The sequence below is a fragment of the Mya arenaria genome, chromosome 13 (genome assembly GCF_026914265.1).
Source record: "Mya arenaria isolate MELC-2E11 chromosome 13, ASM2691426v1".
Taxonomy (NCBI): domain Eukaryota; kingdom Metazoa; phylum Mollusca; class Bivalvia; order Myida; family Myidae; genus Mya; species Mya arenaria.
The window spans coordinates 29,579,300-29,599,398 of record NC_069134.1 but is presented as its reverse complement, the minus strand read 5'-3'; the positions used below and the strand labels follow the sequence as shown (position 1 = coordinate 29,599,398).

The following is a 20,099-nucleotide window of genomic DNA, read 5'->3' as shown; positions in this document are numbered from 1 at the left end:
GATTCGCTGACGGCACATCTAGTATATCTTGAAATCTGAAGAAACGTTACCATAAACCAATGAATACACACCATGACTTTGTCAAGCTAACTCATACCAGTTTTCATAATATTATGTTATGATATGCATGAAACCTTGTTCTAAGGTGCTGTTGATGCATATTTTCAGTTGCTGCTGTTGCTATTCTATTCAAACTTAAATCAGCCTTACAAAATATTTTCCAAAATCCCCTAGACATCACATAAAGGATTTCAATCATTACCAAAAATAGAAGAAATTCTATGAAAATTACAATCATTTTCAATGTACGATTAATTCAATGTTTCTGGAAGTTCCTGGAATGTTTTCATCATTCTTTTCAAATACAAAGTTTCTGGTTGATACAATAGGAAACCTGTGTACACATAATTTATATTTCTTCCGGTTCACTGAACACAACAGCAAATAGATAAACATGAAAAAAGTGAGAGGTGTAAAAACTCGGGAGTGAAAAATTGTACGGGTTTAAAATGGACAACAGGGACGGTCATTACCCTCGGTTCGACTGGCGGTTCGACATCCCAATTCTGAAGTCAAGATGTTATCATGCATTGCCATACTTGGGTTATTATTTTCTTACTTATCTCCTTAGAAACTAAAGCTGGAATTGAATGTTAATAACTAAACCATTGTCCCATACCTTATGGTACATTAATTATTAGGGATATTATATAAACATATAAAAAAAATCACATAAACATGTAATGCTTTTAAAACTTTTATATTCGAACATTTCGCAGTTACTGTGTTGCGCATTGATCCGTAGTTCAAAACAGTCATAGAAAGGAAGTGAGGTCAACGTCATACACTGTTGAGTGATGGCAAGAAAGGGCATTACAGGCTTTCAAGTGACCCATTGAAAAAGGTCTGAATAAAAGAAGAAGCACAAGTAGGGATTTTAAGGGCAAAAAGTAAGGAAAGAATGACTCTCTTTTTACTGTTTTGAAGCAAACAAACTTTGATGTATGTGTAGTGCAGGGTTCTAAATAAGGCTTTTTTCTAACTGGCTCAAATATAAAAGTAACTGTCCAGCTGGGGGGGGGGGGGGGGGGGGGGGGGGGGGGCGGGGGTCCAGCATTCTCCTGGGTACATTTTGGAATTGAGCGTTTCATATCATGTATCTGGGCCATTCTGAGGGCATTTTAGAACACACAATTATCTCTCAGACTTTTTTTTCAAAACAGTAGGGATAGAAGTGGTTTTCCAAGATAAAGCAGGCAAAAATAGAAGCTAAAAAAAAATTGTAAAAAAAGTAGGCCCTGTTTGAAAGCCTGATTATGATCATTCAGCCAGAAATGGTTTAAATCAGATATGTGCGTTGTTATTTAAGCTGGCAAGGGTCTTATATTGGATGTAAGGTGTTCAGATGTGCTGATATACGCTAAAAAGCTCTTGTAAAAAAACTGGGGTGTAAACACAGACAACTGTGAATGTTTGGTGGGTTATCTTTTTTAAGCCTTTAATGTTTAAACTTAGAAAATCATGACCAAAATGTTTCACAAATCTTCAAAAGTACTTACGAGGGCTGGTACATGAGCCCCGGTGGTGGGGCGGCTATTCCCATGGGCCTGCGTGACTCTAGGAGCCCCATGAATCCCGGGTCCATTGAGAGGGGGTTGTCCCTCTCTCGTCTCCTCCCTCTCTCGCGACCCCCTCCACCACCCAAGTCAAGCTGAAGGTTTTCACCACTGTTAAATACAAATACAAGACATAAAAGCATGGTTCAATCTACTGGAGAAAGCAGCCGTTTGAAGTCTTTACCTATATTGAGCTAAAGGATTTTAAAGGTATAGTCTTTTCAAAGGGCTCGTTTTACTAAAGATTTTAGTTGACTGCAGTTGTGAATTAAAATTATCTTTGAGATATATTTCATTAATTTTCCACATATTTGTGTAAATTAAACTTACATTTAGCCTGTTTGAAAAAAGTGCACACATTTAAGGAAGTAAGAAATCGACCTGTTACCAGCTGTGATATTTCTACAGATTTAAATTTATTGATAAGTTATGATAAAGATCCTTTCCTAAAACAGGCCATGGTATGTTACTATCTAAAAATATAGATTTTTTTTTTTTTTTTTTAAATTGTAAGTTATCTCACTCTGTTTTTTTTTTTTTCACTTTTCCATTGGACAGTTACTAAAACATTACATTTCTTATTTACAATCAATATCCAGGAATTATCTATCAACAATAATAAAGGTTCAATTTTGTTCAACTGACGTTTTTATTTACCACTCAACTAACAACTTTGAGTCAATTTTACACTAAACAATTATTCAATTGGCATTCTCAAAAGAACTATACATGTGTAAGGATAATTTGACAGTTAAGTCATAGTGCTATAAAATACTGGACTAGTCTATGATTCTGTGAAGAAATGAGATACATTGTTGTAAAGGAAACTCACTTTTTTTCAATTCAGATGTAACAAAAATATACTGTTTGTTTTAGATCTCTTCAAACCAACCCAATTATTTTAATGAAATACATTTTTTTTTTATTGAAATCAGACAAAATAAAATTATAACCAATAATTTCTTCTATCTTTTATTAGTTTTATGTTTTGGCAAGAAATGTTAATTTACCAGTTTTATAGAGCTATGACCAAAGAAATCAGAATCAAACAGTTCTATTTTTTTGGCCTTACCAGAAAGCACTATACAATTTGATGAAAATTACAATTTTCCATCTTTCATTATGAACATACCAGTAAGTGGAAACTTAAATGTGACTGCATCTGTATGGTTCACAAAATATCTAAAATAATTTATTTGAAGAATTATTTCCTGAACCGTAAATGTATCTCAATTCTCCCATTACATGCCATATAAAACAATAAGTTCATAAGCATGTACATACTGTGGTTAAGTTATTAATGCCCGTGCCAAATACTATACTCTTATAATGGCCTGTGAAAGAACATTAACGACACAACTTTAAATTATATACAAATTATTTTGGATGATTCAATTGCATTGTGTTTAATAACACAAGAAAACAAGCAGTTCTTCACTAAAACATCCAGCAGAGCCACAAGCACACTTAGCCTAAAACTTTTCAAACATACACAATGGGCCGTATGTTCGGAACTTTTTCAAGTTAATAACATGATTAACGACATCGTTGTTAACTTTAAAAAACATAATTTTATTGTGATGTGTGAATATATTCAAACAAAACAAGTACAGCTGAAACAGTTGTCTCAAATCTTGTAAGGAACACTATAGATTACATCGGTATCCATTTATGATTTGAGAGTTAACAACGATTTTCTGTACAATTGGGCAATTATTAATTTATAATATAAACATATTTCATTGCAAGAACCCCCTTGAGTTTGTTTACTGGTTTCAACTCTGAGTCAGCAAAGAGAAAGTGTCCTTAGCGGGGCTCAAACCCATGACCTTTTAGGTGAAAAGTTAAGGCCACCTATAAACTACCATTACTAGAGACCACCTCCTGAAGAATATTCATTTAGATTATAACCTGTATTTCCAGCCAATGAAATGGTGCATAGGTCTTTAATAAGTAACACGCTTACTAATAAAGATTTGTCATTTTACAACATAACGGACGTGACATCATAATTTGATACTCTGCATACCAAAAACAGGTCAAAACCTAAGACATATTAGGTTTTTTTTTAATGACTAAAAAAGGCTCACTATATTTGCTTGCTCTGCCCTTCTTAATCATTAATATTTAACCTAATATGTATTATAAGTATTACTTAAATTCAAATGAAACTAGCTCTATACTAATAACAATCAAGCTTCATTCCATCAGACATCAAACAGAAAGATCACAGATCAGCATAGCAGATGAATTGAAAATTAAACCTCTTGTGTATGTGGCAGACATATACAGCATTATATAAAAGTTTATTCCATACACAGATTAACCAAATATACAGTTACATACAATTACATACAGTTAGTGAGAGAAAAGTCAACAATACAGAGGTGTTCTTTTTCGGCCATTTTTATAACTGATGTTCGATTTTGTTCCAAATTTTCCCAAAGCGTTAAATAAAAATTTAGAAGTAGATCTGTTTGAAAAACTGTACAATAAAAAGTAAAAAAGAATATTTGAATATATTCAACCTATATAATAATTGAAAAAAAATAGATCCTGATTTGTGAAGAACATAATTACATATTCTAAAGGTAAAGGTCATTTTCCCAGAACACAAAAAAGAAGCCCTGCAATAAGCATTGAGAAATCCATATACAGACATTCAACCCAGTCACCCGCCACCCTGTGTAACATGTATCACTTACAAGTCCGCACTCTCAGGGGTACCACCCCTACCATCTCTACAATGTAAAAACAAACATTCTCTCCACAAAAAGGTTAAAATGTAGCTTGTTGTCTTAATGTTGTTGTTTTTGTTCTTCTAACAATGCTTTAAGCCAATTTATTTTCATAGGTTTTGGTGTCATTCTTATATTATCTGAACAGCACATCACACAAATCTATAACACCGTGGCATTAAACTAAACGTCTGTTATCCCAGACAAGGCCTGAACCAATAAAAAACATAATTGTTTACCTTGACCAGTCAAAACAAACTAATTATACAGCTGCATGCTGTCATGTGTTACTTTATCCAATCAATACAAGCTAATTATACAGCTGTATGCTGTGATTTTTTACCTTATCCAATCAAAACAAGCTAATTATACAGCTGCATGCTGTGATTTTTTATCTTATCCAATCAAAACAAGCTAATAAAACATCTGCATGCTGTCATGATTTACCTTAACCAATCAAAACCAGACAAGCTTCAGCTGAATATTGTCATGTTTTACCTTAACCAATCAAAACCAGCCACGCTTCAGTTGCATGATGTCATTTATGACCTTAAACCATCAAAACCAGCAAAGCCACAGCTAAATGCTGTAATACCTGTCTGCATGGGTCAGAATGCCTCTAAGAGGCGGAGCACTGCGTACAGGGTCTAAATAGGCTCCGCCTTCATCCAGGCCACCACTGGAATTGGCGAATTAAAAACTAGCATTTAATAGTGCATTTCTAACTATCTTAAGAAATTGGTATCTAAAATGTGGTTGCACTGACTAGCTTTTAGATATATCTGCTCTGTGACAATTTGGTATCTGTAGGTTGTAAGAATATTCACTATACAAATACCGTAAATGTCCTATTAAGTGTGCTGGGCATATGTCTTTTAACAATTCTGCGCTCTAAATAAGAATCAACTTTTTTCATTCAAAATGACCGATTCAATATCACATGACTTTTATTGTTTGTACCTGTAACTGTATACAATATGGAATAGGTGTTCTGTATATGCCTGATGTCAGCATCCTGAGCATAGTGGTGCCCATTGAATGCTTTCATAAGAACAAATTGCATTTTTTAAGAGTGCCAGTATTTTTCATGTCGCAGAATCAGGAAAAGCCCACAGAACCTTAATTGGACATTTACCGTATGTAATAGGTCAATGAACTAAGTAATCATGAATGTATGTTATATATATATTTTATACTGTTTAAGGAACAACTGAAATGTATAAGGCAGATTAACAAAAATCGTTTCAACACTTCGGGGCCATTTTATCAACAGGTACAAATGATCGCTTCTTCGAATAAATATTTCTGAGTGGTTAAAGCATCCATTTTAAAGCTTATATCTTTATTGTTAGTTTAGCCAAAGTTGCAATTAAGAAATTCAATTTAATCTGTGACATCCATTACATATTTAACTAAAATTTATGGTATCATGGTATTTTGTTGCATAAATACAATGTTTACATATAAAACTTGCATTGTCCAGTAATAATGACATAATTGTTATTTAGTAGTTATATAGCCTTCACATTGAAATATAGTGTTAACATGCCTTTATACAAATCCAATATACTGTATATAAGATCTTACATGAGTTTTCATTTAATACAAAAATTTATGAAACAATTTAAGTTTTTGAAAAGCAAGCCTTTGGTGAGCTTTATAAATTTCCTTAATGAGTTTCTCAAAGTTTTGTATTGAATGCCAACGCATGTAAGATTCATTTTATCACATGACATAACTGTACCCAAAAAAAACCCCTTTTCTGTAAAAGATCTGACACTTTGATCGAAGGACTAAATAAGATCAATGTCTTGATAGAATATAACATATAATAAATAAGAAAATACATAATGGTTGTCTTACACTCTGAACAAGAAACATCATGTGATAAATAAGATATTATACATGTAAGCAAAATATATGGACATTCAGCATAGATACAAAGCATTCATGATAAACTCTAGCATTGACCGGCAAGTATACAAAGCCAGTATGTAAGCTAGGGGCAAGTACCTTCCAAGCCCAAGACCACCCAAGCCTCCTGTCCCTAACCCCACCCCCTGGTAGGAGGCAAGGTGGGAGGAGGTAGTTGGCGGTTGTTGGTAGGAGCCGCCCGACCCTCGGGACCGACCAAGGGCATCAAAATCTCCCCTGTAAACATCACCCATTACATACAGTAAAACAAAGCATGGAACTTGACTAACTTTCACATTCAGATAATAACAATCAAATATAATGATTGTATATTGGAAAGGAAAGCTAAATTATGTAGAGCCCAACACGAAGTATAAAATTCTTGTAGATAGTGATTAAACCAACAGCTGTCATAAGACAGCGTGCTTGACTACGCCGCTTTTTCTATGAGATATACAAATAATTAGCATGCATAATTGATAAAATAAATATGTACATGTCGAAACAGGGGCCATAACTAGTATTGTTGATCTTTTTGAGTTGACTAACTAAATTCTAGTATTGCCTGGCATGTAAACCAATTTTAGCCAGTGCACATCAACTATGGGCAAGTACCTTCGAAGCCCAAGCACTCCAAAGCCTCCTGCTCCTAGCCCCACCCCCTGGTAGGAGACAGGGTGTGAGGAGGCGGAGTAGAGGCCCGCCCTTTGAAACTGACCAAGCATGTCAAAATCTCCACTGCAAACACAGCCGAGTACATACAGTATGACAAAAGTACAGCAAGAAACTTAACTAATTTTTACAGCCAGATACTACTATTTTTGGACTTACAGCCACATCCATTCAATGCATCAAACACTTGAAATGCTAAGTTCATTTGCAAACAGTAAAAAAGTAGTAAAGCCAAACACACAGTATAATATAGTATTCTTGTATATAGTGACGAAAACAAAGAAGACTGGTGCTCAACAAAATAAATAACATTTTTGCCTTTGAACTTTGAGCTCACATGAGCTGAGAAACATATATGCTGATTTTTCATAACTTTGTTAAAATTAACAACCTGATTTACAACATTGTTGTTAACCTCTTTAAAACTTGAAATATCTGATGATGTGCTAATGCATTTAAATATAAACAAGTTCACATAAACAGTCTCAAATCGTGTTAGAAATAATGCAGATGACAAGTGTATCCAATAAACTTCCAGAGTAGGAAATATTTGAAAGTTAACAATGATGATGTTAACAATGTTGTTAACTTAAACAAAGTTCTTCACAATCAGCTTAATAACAACAAATAAAAACTGTGAAAGTACAGAAATGTTGTGACTCGCTAATAACATTCAAAATGGAAAACAATATTTATACCCTTTTTCTCTTTGCCTGTGGGAAATAAATCATTCATCTTGTTTCATCCGTTTTCAATCATTACAAGATAAAACAAAAACAAAAAAACATTTCCTATTCAGGCCCAAATTTCTCTAAAAAGAAGAAGCTTATATCACTTAAGTATTTTACTCCATTTAGCCAAAATACTTACTTAAAACGGATTTTATGGAACAAAAAGTAGTTTTTCTTATTTATCTCAAATATCATATCCTATAAAAGCCTTAAAACTCTTTAAAAAGGGAATATTACAAAATTTACACCAAATCAAAATAGTGTGCTGAGCTTGATCGTGTTATAACAGACTTAAGATGTTTCGAGAAATTGGGGCCTTATCTCTTTGACAACAATGTAATCATGAGAAATTGGTAATTATACTTGGGCAAAATGCATAGGATTCAAGCATTTTTCACTTGCATTGCAAAAAAACTGTATTCTGTTTTACGGAAAGGTATGAATTATTGCAGAAAAGTAAGATTTTATTTGTAGAGTTTGACTTTGACAATGTGACGGCACTGATGTTGGAGAATGATTTCGTTTATCAATGTAACGAGTGTCTAATGTATGAAATATGTTTAATCTTGAGCCATTCCTACCTGTCATCCAGCAGGAACCGTGTGTGATATGGCTGCACCTCTTTGGCTTTATACTCCCGTCTAGGGCTGGCGCCTGGCACGCCCTCCAGGCCCCGGATACGATTGGATGTCTTCTCTGGGTCTAGTAGACCCGAGGCATTTACACGTAAATCCTGGACCTTCTCACTGTAACAGAGATGCAATTCGTCATTGATTATTAAGCGTTTAAAATTTGAATTTGTAAAAAAACAACTCATAAGGAACTTATTCAAATTATAAAACTGGGAGGTTCCTAAAAATCGCAAATCTTAAAATTCTTAATTTTTTTAGTTAAAAGTTAAAACCAAATAATGGGAAACCATTTTTAAAATTATGGATTAGTGAAAATTGTGATACTGCAATAAAGAGGACGCTGGTTGAATGTAAGAAACTTAAAGATTAGTGTTAATATTGAGTTAGAATAACAAATATGTTCCAAAACCGTAAAAAATATGACAGGATTTTCTTAATAAGAAAAGGTATCAAGTAACAATGCCTAGAAATTTAATAGTGTCGTCGTGGACAATTCCCGATTTACCCTCGATTATCTCAAAATCAAAATGTAGGCAGTAAGAGATACATATTGCTATTAAACATTACATATTTACAGTCTTGTTGAAGTATACTACCCAAAATTTGCGGGCCCCATTAAAAGATAACACTAGAAGCTCAGGGTACATAACTCATTTTTCTCTCTTAAATGAGCATTATATAATTCAACAGGGAACAGATTCAGAATTATGGACCTTGCCACTAATAGTGGCATCAATAGTGGGGTTTTTTACAAAATGTTTATAAAAGAAAATTGTACCTACAGAAAGAGCTGTTTAAAATGTGAAAATGTCTTTACTAAAACTAAAGTTATGGAATTTTTAAGTTCGGAAATCTTGACCTTTTTTTTTGAACATTTTCATGCATAAAGCACTTATTCTGATCGCTGCGTCATTGTACTCTTTTCTTGATTTTCTTCAATTATTTTGTCATATATCCTTCATTTTTGAAGATATAACATTGAAATGTCCTATCTTGTGTTTTCCCCTTATTATTGTCATGAGTAATATGTGTGCCAAGTTTCATTTGAGTATCATAAACAGTGTTTAAATAAATGCAATTTATCATATAAATATTGTTGATAGAAGTATACTCCCTATTTTTATTTGTTCACACTACTTACTAAACAAATGCCACCTTCAGGACTCTTGAATGTCATACTTTTCTTGCGTGTTTCTGTGTTTTGGTTAGTGGGTAGATATCAGGCATGTTATAAAACGGGACATGTTACTTAAATAATTCTTTTCAAATAAATATGAAAACTAATATGTTTTATGAAAACACTCAGTTTTATTAATTAAGTGAATGATAACAAACAAGTGTGATCCATTTTTCAAGGTCAGAAATACTTCTCGGGGTCAAGTAGACCTGAAGCATTCACAAGCAACCCTTCGACCCTCTCACTATAACAGAAGCAATATGATGTTGATTACGAAGAAATAAATAATTCAATACTTGTGATCCTAGCATGTTCAATGTGATGTCACATTTTTTCACTAAAAACATAGCAGCTTAAAATGTTAACCAACCGTTTTTTCCTGGCCTGTGTTTCCTCCATCTGAAACTGCAGTTCTCGGCGGTACTCTGCCTGCCGACGGCGTTTGGCACTATCTCGCTCATCGTTCCCTGTGGAAGGTACAAACACATTGGCCGTGAGGATTTGTAAAAGGTAGAAGTATAATAATATTCACTAATTCAGTTTACATACTAAGGTACTCAATAAGAATCTTGAATAATTTATTTCCTAATCCATTTCCATTGTTTTTACATGTCACACTGGAGACAGATCAAGAATGAAGTCATTAGCCTGCAGAACAGGAATCTTTACAGATGCAAAACAAGAGGCCCATGAGAGCCAATGCTGTACTGGCATGGCTTTTTTGGTCATTTTTAATCCAGAGCATGTGTCTATGGGTAAAAGGCAACATACTGATAGTTCACTTGGAAACATTTCGTGCTTGGATTAGCTGAAAACGCAAATGTTTACAGATTCACAGACAGACCCATGGACAATGAACACTCGCATAAGCTTTTCTGGCCTTTGTCAGTTTAGTACTCATCAAAAGGCAATCAACTCTCTTTAACAAAGGCAAGGGAGAAAATGAACAGCACTCTCTGGGTACATGTTGTCCTTCTTAGACTGTAACTTCTCACTTGGCTTATGTGACAATTTTTATAATTTCAAGGGCAATAATCCAGTCATGCATGGGCAGATGTGGCTGGTTTAAAAAAAAGTAACTGAGTTTCATGGACATCCAACTACTGTATACTGAAAAAACTGAAGACTTTATGACATTCACAAGCAATTGTTTACAGACACTTGGTCGACGGACATCGCGCCATGGCATAAGCTCTTCTGGCCTATGGCTAGTTGAGCTAAAAATCTTCTTGATGTATTTAAGCATATAAGACTAACTACCGTACCTTTCAAAAATAAGTGAATAATGAGGGATCATATCCTTTCAATGAAACAGTTGATTAAACATGGAGTTATGATGCAGACGACAATCTGAATACATTTATTCACCTGTATTATAATGAAAATATATCTATTTGTTATTAATGATTATTAGATGAATATTGATTCACTGTCTAATAAAACCACGGTCAGTTATAATTAATAAGTAAATATAACAATATGAAAACTTAAATGGTATTGTCACACTAAACATTTGCATACTACACTGAAAAAGATCACGAAACTACATGCAGGGATAAGGGTGCAAATAATAAAACAACAATATATTCACAAAAATGAGAAAAAAACTTCGAACCTTATTTTATGCTTAAAAATAAATATCATCTGATGCCAACGGCGCGTTAATTAGTAATTCAAGATATAAAACTAACTGAACCCAAATTCTATCACATAATACCAATTAAATACACCTTAAAGATGAACATGTACCATAATTAATGTTGTAAGTGAATGTTTAATTAAGGTGTAACATGTACAATTATGTACTAAATGGTGAAAAATCGCAACCCATTATTATATAATCTACAGCGTGTTACAAAATACAAAGCTTGAAATGAAATTTAAATGATGTCGTTCTTTTAACCAGCTGTGGTACCTTTTAATTATTGGTTAATAATGAGGGGCACCATTCACAAAGCACTTTAGAAAAGTTTCAACTTAACGGAAAATTTCTTCTTTTCTGAGTTGAATTTAAGGAAAACTAACAATGTTTGCACACCCAAATTATGAAAATAAGTAATTATCTAAATAATAAACACACATAAACATATATGACAGTCAAGTATGTTTAAATGTTTAAAATATCATTCATCATATGAAATGTTTAAAATTATATATTCATTAAAGATTCTCTTTATATTCACACCTCGACTTCCATTCCTAAAATGAACGACCTAATTATGTTCCATTACCATATGTCAAAAGTTGAAGACTTAGTGAATAAAATACTGTTCTGTTTGAAATAATCTGTGTCAAATTTTTTTCCCACTAAGTTGACATTTTTCACTAAGATGGTTTATGAATATGGTCCCATACGTTTATTAGATTATAATTTCAATATGGTCCCATACGTTCATTAGATTATAATTACAAAAATGACGTAACAACATTTTGAAAGATACCATTAGGGATGTGATTGACCTGACAGCTGTTGGACTGAAACCATTTTGGCGATGTGTTTTGGAGAAAGGGGGCGAGGCACACTGCTGCAGAAGCATACCTGGCTTTTTAGAAGCCATTCTTTGAGGGCTTTCCTGACTTCAAACTTGAGCATCAATACTAATTAAATATACGATTAAAGTAACAATTAAAAGAAAGAAAAAAATATCAGTAAAAAAATAATATTTTTGGCCTTTGGAACCATTAGATCGGTGGGAATCTGTGTATTTGCCGATAAATCACATCCCTGATGATAGTAATTTTGTTGGGTTACAAATAACCAACACAGAAAGCGACTACGTGAAAAGATTGTAGGGTAGAATGACCATGCTAAAAACTTAAGGTTCAAAAAAACACTGACCAAGATTATATATGATTTTGAAACTGTAATCTTCAAAAATTATAATGAAATTTGAATGTCAGTAAAATGAAATATACAAAAATAATGGTTTCATAATGTGAAATGATATAGAATTTTGATAGTAGGACCGATTACACTATCCTTAACATGCATGATGATTTTCTATAGCAACAAATAACACAACAGTGATACCAACATTTACAACTTCGTAGATGGCATGCTGACAAAGTCTGCTTTTTAAAATTTGTTCTCAGAAAACCTTACATGACTCTCTAAATGCTGAAAGGGCTTAACAAGAAGTTACTTATAATTAATTAATCAAGCCTGAAGCTCCTGCCAAAAACATACCTGACAAGTGCTGTAGCATGCATATCGAAATAAGCAGAAGCCCGCAATGCAGCAAGCTATGCACTGGCAAAATGCTTTTTAGCTTTGCACAAATTCTCGATTTTATAAAACAGGGCTTGTAACAAGATTTTGATGCCAAGCATTAAGAGTGTAAAAATTCGGGTTTGTTAAACTTAAAGTCTTTTTTTAAGGAATGACATTGTGGAGTCCTTTTCGTCATTTTCTGGCATACCTCAGTTTTGACTGTGTCATAAAACAAACTTTGTCCAAAAATTACATATACCGAACCAAACCAACGCACAAAGCCAAGACAGTGTATCTGTGTTTGGCTCGATTCTAGAAGAGAAATACGACTACATGTGTACATATGTGAGTATATGAGCGAAAAACCTACCCCCGAGACCTGCCGGTGTAGCACCTGTGGGGAAATACCAGCGTCAGTTGTCACGGAAACATGACATATACATTCTATTTATTTGTGTAGAGATTCATAAAGACAATGGATGGTGATGAAATATATAATGATATGAGAACAGATGAAATAATTTTAGGAGAATTATAACCATTTGAAAATTCATAATGCCCGGGTTTTGAAGCTATTTATGGAAACTATGTTTACTCTGGTTGCACTCAGTCAAAATTGTATAAATTTAGGTATTCAAAAGACAATCAAACATGGTCTAAAGACATTAAATTAGAGTGGGTACCCAGGCCGTTTCCATAGTTAGCGCCAAAACTCAGTAATAGAATGACCAACGAAAGTTTCTGAGGAAAGTGAGGATGCCAATATAAATGTACCACATAGTATTAATTCATTATATCTGAAATTTTACAATTCTGATGTCTTAAGAAAAATGGTAAAACATCATTCTTGAAATAGCATGTCTAATTTTCCTGTAAATTATATGCAGGTGGAAAGTGGTGAGAGAAATCAGGTAAAGACTTTTTAAAAAAAGGCTTCAGTCTAAAACTTAATAGTTGGTCCATCGCTCGCAGGCAATAATTGTACTAATATTTTGGGGGGAATTACTATGTATTACCTTTAATATAATTTGGTACCCTTAAACTTGACTTTCTCACCCATTATTATGCAAAGAAGACACATCTTTATAAAGATCGCAAACTGTCAATAATGATATACTTAAGTAATCAATCAATATAAGTTTCAATACCTTAAAAAGCTTCTATTGATGGAGATATAATCTCAACTTTTAAACTTCAATTTCTCTTATAAGAAATGTACTTATAATCCTGCACTTTTTACTTGCCAAAATAAGTTATAATTCCCCCAAAAAGCATGTTTAGGCCGCAATTATAGCCTTGTTTGTTTGGCCAAATACTCAACTGACTTGGATTTAAAGAAAACAGTGACCTGATTTCTTTTAAGCTTTACCAGTTGGTATTTCTTTCTATTGGGAATTTTTTGGTAAAAAAATAATAATACCTATGTACCCATCCTTTACAACGTAGGTAAGGCAAAGCCAAACAAACTATAAATTGGGGTCTAATCAAAGCAAAACATCCTCTTGATAAACATTTATACAGAATACTTGATCCTACAATTAATTAGATCCTACAATTAATTATTGTTTTGGGCAAAATATCCCCAAAATGGGTAAAATATTTCAAAAATGGCAAAATATCCAAAATGTGGCAAAATATACCAAATGTGGACAAACATCCCAAATGCAGGCAAAATATCCAAAATATGGGCAAACTTAACAAAAATTGCGAAAATGTCAAAACATCTTCAGTAAAATGTAAAAATGTCATTAAACATAAGAGACTGTAGAGCATACATACCGACATTGAGCCCTCCCATGAATTTTGGTTGTACACTGGTCGCCATTTCTGGCTGTGGGCGAGGTGGTGGCTCCACCTACACAAACACAACAATATCTCCGTTACACGAGCTCTGAATATAGGCACAAACACTTTCAAAATATTGTCAGCATTTTGTTATGTTTTTTTTCCACTTGCTTAAGGCACAAAGTTAAATACTCTCCTATATTTTTTCCAGTGAAAAATAATAAGCATACTATAAGTAACCAATATTCTTATAATATTATAACAGTTCTTAAATCGCTTGAATAATCACTTTCTTTCCAATATCATTTGATCTTTCAAATATGACATGAACAGAATTTCAAGCACCTAAATAGCACTTATTTCCATATGTATACTTTTCACTAAATATTGGTAAAAATCCATTAGAAATGAAAACTTAACACAATGTTTTTCACACACACAATCTTAACCTGATTTAACAAGTAGAAAAAATTGATCTTTTATCTTGATTATCACACAATAACACATCTACAACTTAGCTTAATTTATTAAAAGTAGGTTGTATTGAAAATCTTTCAATTGTCATAAATATCTCCACTTAAATACATTAAAACTAATTTTGTCCTATACTTTTTTCTATTCCGCCTTAAAAGATAGTTCTGAAATTTGGCACGGGTTATGACGTAAATAAAACAACTGCCAAATCTTTAGTTTTTTAAAGAACCTCCAATATGTAAGTTTAATCCCACACCCAGTATAGTGCCGATCACTTCTATTGATCGAAGATTCCTAATTTGCACACTCTACCAGTTCAATCAATACTGTCCATTGAATAATGTATGCAATAGGTTAAGGGCTTCAGCGTATTTACCTACCAACAGTACTTACCTATTTGGATATGTTTATCTGCTGAGCGAACTTAACCATGCAGTAAATGATATGAAAAATAACGGAACTCAGGCAAAAAAAATAAAGTTTACTTTCTAAGGCCCTGCTGCATTCAATTTTGTACCGAGCTCCATTTATTTTTTTTATTCCTAAAAATTAATATAATTCATTTTTTTGAGCCCAAACCAGATGAAATTGGGGAGAAAACTTTTCAAGAAAATATTTTAAGATCCTAAAAAAATGCTATTGAACTATAATTTTTTTTTTTTTGATAGCTTTATACATGTCATTTTCCATATTTTAAATGCATGAATGGCTTCAGCTAATCTGTGAACACAATCCCACGCTAGCTCCCCAAATGTGCATGAGAAACTAAGGACTAGTTTTCCATGGCCTTACTAGTTGATCATTGTTATAGCAGAAGACTTCGATCTCTATTGATTTAGTATATCTCTATTGATTTAGTCGTGCCTGATTTATTTCCTGTTTACAAAACTTGTACAATAACAAAACATGCCCGGGATGTGTTGAATGTTCCAATTATAGACCAATTAAGTTGTATACATTTTAGATCATGTTAATAAAAGGCTAATTACTTTACAAACACATTGTTGAAATATTTGATTTTTCCTTTACTGGCCACACTGTCAGAAAATTTCAAACTTTTGATAAACTCCAACCAAGATATACAGGCCTTCTAAAAGATGTGATAACAATGACATGATATATATATATATATTTAGATACTGAATGAGGTGGAAATTTCACGAAGCCAGGGCATCTCAGACAGAAAGTGGACATTAAACCAGGGCAGCTAAGACAAGGGTGGATTATTCATCAAACCAGGGCTCTTGGACAAGAGGTGGACATTCACTAAACCACCCATCTTTGACAAGAGCTGGACACTTCATTAAACCATGCCTCTTGGACAAGAGGTGGACACTTCATTAAACCATGCCTCTTGGACAAGAGGTGGACACTTCATTAAACCACGCCTCTTGGACAAGAGGTGGGCACTTCATTATACCACACCACTTGGACAAGAGGTGGACAATTCATTAATCCACCCCTCTTGGATGAGAGTCGTCATCTCATCAAACCAGGGCCCTTGGACGGGAGGTTGACACCTCATCAAACCAGGGCTCTTGGACGAGAGGTTGACACCTCATCAAACCAGGGCCCTTGGACGGGAGGTTGACACCTCATCAAACCAGGGCCCTTGGACGGCAGGTTGACACCTCATCAAACCAGGGCCGTTGGACGGCAGGTTGACACCTCATTTAACCAAGGCCCTTGAACGGCAGGTTGACACCTCATCAAACCAGGGCCCTTGGACCAGGGTCCTTGGACGGCAGGTTAACACCTCATCAAACCAGGGCCCTTGGACGGGAGGTTGACACCTCATCAAACCAGGGCCCTTACACGGGAGGTTGACACCTCATCAAAGTTGGGCTCTTGGATGAGAGGTGAACACCTCATTAAACTAGAAATGTGTCCATAGGACACGGATGCCCCCACTTCGATTTTTTGTCACAGAAAATAAGCCATAATGATTATTCAGGATAATCTGCACATATAGGATAAGTTGAGTTGAGTTGGGTTTTACGGCATCGCAAGACTGTATAGGTTATATGGCGCCATTCAGGCAGGAAAAAACTTGTTGGATCCACATCTCATTTACATCGAGATGATATTTTTTAAGTATTGTTGGGAAATAAAGGGCCCTAACTCCTAAATGATTAAAGCGATTTCCATGGCTATCGAACTTGATCAAGATATTATGGTCACAATCATGTATGTAAAGTTTGGTGAGGATTGGACACATACTTTTCAAGAATTAGATTGGAAACATATATTTTTGAAGTATTTTTGGCAAAAAAGGGCCGTAACTCCTAAATGACTAAAGCGATTTCCATGACTATCGAACTTGATCAAGATATTATGGTCACAAACATGTGCTTAAAGTTTGGTGAGGATTGGATAAACAGTTTTCAAGAATTAGATCGGAAACAATCTTCGGGACGTATTTTTCAAGTCTTTTTTTGCAAATAAAGGGCCGTAACTCCTAAATGACAAAAGCGATTTCCATGGCTAAGGAACTTGATCAAGATATTATGGTCACAAACATGTGTTTAAAGTTTGGTGAGGATTGGACAAACGGTTTTCAAGAATTAGATCGGAAACAATCTTCGGGACGTACGTACGTACAGACAGACAGACGTACGTACGGACAAGGGCAACCCTATATGCCGCCACTTTGTGGGGGCATAACCAGGGCTCTTGAATGAGAGGAGGACACCTCATTAAACTATGCCTCTTGGATGATAGGTTGACACCTCATCAAATCAGGACTCTTGGCTGAGAGGTGAACACCTCATTTAACCAGGGCCCTTGGTTGAGAGGTAGACACCTCATTAAACAAGGCTTCTTAGATGAGAGGTGGACACCTAATTAAACCAGGGCCATTGGATGAGAGGTGGACACCTCATCAAACCAGGGCTCTCGGACAAGAGGCCGATACCTGATCAAACCAGGGCCTCTTGGAGTAGCGGTGGTCACTTCATAAAATCAGGGCCTCTTGGACTAGAGATGCACATGTCATTAAACCAGGCTCTCTTGGATGAGAGGTAGACACCGTAAGGTTTTGCCCTGTACATTATTATTACATTTTAAGGTTTTTAGGAGTTTTTAGACAAACTGTTATTTTTGTTGTCAAAATCCCTTCTATGGAGCAGGGAATTTTCTCAAAATCACAGAGGAGTCCCAGGCATTAAAAATTTCTATTAAAAAAAGCTGTTCAAATATATTTCCCTGATTGATGATTTAATGGGTCCTGACAAAAATGAAAGGTTGAGAAACACCCGCTGACTAAAGATGCCATATATGCCTTTCTCCAACGCAACTGAGAGGCAAAACATTGATGGGATGCAATATGAGACTGATGTTATAGTACTGTATCGGTTTTGGTGTTGATGGCAACATTCTAGCAGAACACAAAAGGGCAATCACTTTAACAACACAACACTATAGTGAAAACTGCATTCGACACTCTTGTGATATAAAATGGCCATGTTGACATGTTAAAATTAACATTTAGTCACTTATGTGGGTTACAGAATAATATCTTTATGAAGTTGTAATTGGTGCTCTTAGATGGTTTGGCCAGAAACATGTGTATTTACGGTGACTGAAACCTTGCACTACATTTTACGGCCATATAAAACATATACATAAATTGTGCTTCATGGAAACTGGATAAGACTCAGGCTGGGAAATTGATAAAAATCGTTTTTTATGATGAGGCCTACAATTTCTAGCAAAGTAGGCCTCAACTTGGCTAACCAAATTCTCCAAATGGGCTTAAAAGAAGTCAAATTAGCAATGCTTGCATGATAATGTAAAATCCATTCTTTGGCTCAGTGATATTTAGTATACTTTTGATCCCAGCTCGAGTCCAACATTGTGAAATATGTCACAAAGGAAATCAGGGTCCATATTCATTAACCTGTGAGACTCCGACTAAACTCAGACTGAACTCAGACTAAACTCAGACTGAACTCAGACTAAACTCTGACTGAACTCAGACTGAACTCAGACTGAACTCAGACTGAACTCAGACTAAACTCAGACTGAACTCAGACTAAACTCAGACTTAATACTAATAATACAATTATTTTTGGAAAAGACTGGTATGTTCACATTTCCAAAAAGAAATGCTTTTTGAGTCTTAGTCCCATTCTAAAAATGGGTCCACATAAGTGAATATGGACCCAGGCCGACCATCTAGCAGTGGTGGTCACTGCATCAAAGCTTACCTCCTTGATTTTTGCAACCTGACAAACACAGCTGCAGTTTTAGTAAAAGTTGACAAACAGAACATATATATAGGATCTATAGAAGTATTTATGCATTCAAAGTATGTTGATTTTTATTTATGATATCTATTACTAATTGAACTAGTTTGCCAAGTCCTTAGACCACTGTGAATAAATACTTGGTTTTGCCTTACCTGACTGACTCACAAAAATACCCGAAGTTTTTTAGCCTATGAATTGTATATATTTTTTTTTCATTTTTCACTACTGAATTATGAATTGGAAAGAAAATGTAAGTTGGGTAAATCAAAACAATTTTTTTTAAATGTGGACTTCCTGAGGTAATTTGGCGAAAATCAGACAAAATATACTATTCCATCTGCAGTTTATATAGAAAGAAAAAAACTAAAGATGGCTCATACACTACACACTATATGATATGCGTAACTAAAAAATGCCGACAGTAAGAGTTTTAAGATAACTATGATATGCATTTTATATAAACTAGGAAATGCCAACAGAAGGAGTTCTAAGATAACTATGATAAATTTTTTATGCAACTAGAAAATGCCGACAGAAAAAGTTCTAAGATAACTATGATATGCAACAAGGAAATGCCGACAGAAAGGGTTCTAAGATAAATATAATATGCAACAAGAAAATGCCGACAGAAAGAGTTCTTAAAGCTGCACTCTCACAGATTGACTGTTTTTTGACAACTTTTTTATTTTTTGTATTGGAATGGACCGTTTTGACAACTTTTTTATTTTTTGTATTGGAATGAGCCATCTGTTGCGTAAATGTCTGGTGTTACCAACGATACAAGACAGCTGACAAAAAATCAGACCACAGTTTTTCATATTTACTTTCAAAAATTTATGTTTTATAGCTAAAAGCATTGCTTACACTTTAAGAAAAATGAAATTTCTGCAGAGGCTCTG

The 20,099-nt window shown here is 34.4% G+C and overlaps 1 protein-coding gene across 32 annotated transcripts in view; it reads right to left on the bottom strand.

The window, feature by feature from the left end:
* Positions 1 to 20,099, bottom strand: part of LOC128212851 (centrosome and spindle pole-associated protein 1-like) — an 80,329-nt gene that overhangs the window by 29,909 nt on the left and 30,321 nt on the right. For 23 of the 32 annotated variants that reach the window (XM_052918202.1, XM_052918203.1, XM_052918217.1 and 20 more), the window contains 8 exons: positions 14,471 to 14,546; positions 13,062 to 13,085; positions 9,851 to 9,947; positions 8,253 to 8,417; positions 6,368 to 6,505; positions 4,950 to 5,033; positions 4,322 to 4,357; positions 1,560 to 1,727 (listed from right to left, as the gene is read on the bottom strand). In XM_052918202.1, the coding sequence (XP_052774162.1) occupies positions 1,560 to 1,727; positions 4,322 to 4,357; positions 4,950 to 5,033; positions 6,368 to 6,505; positions 8,253 to 8,417; positions 9,851 to 9,947; positions 13,062 to 13,085; positions 14,471 to 14,546 (788 nt within the window). Of the gene's footprint in view, positions 1 to 1,559; positions 1,728 to 4,321; positions 4,358 to 4,949; positions 5,034 to 6,367; positions 6,506 to 7,638; positions 7,654 to 8,252; positions 8,418 to 9,850; positions 9,948 to 13,061; positions 13,086 to 14,470; positions 14,547 to 20,099 lie in introns of all 32 variants that reach the window. The other 9 variants (XM_052918220.1, XM_052918200.1, XM_052918205.1 and 6 more) reach the window with 9 other exon arrangements.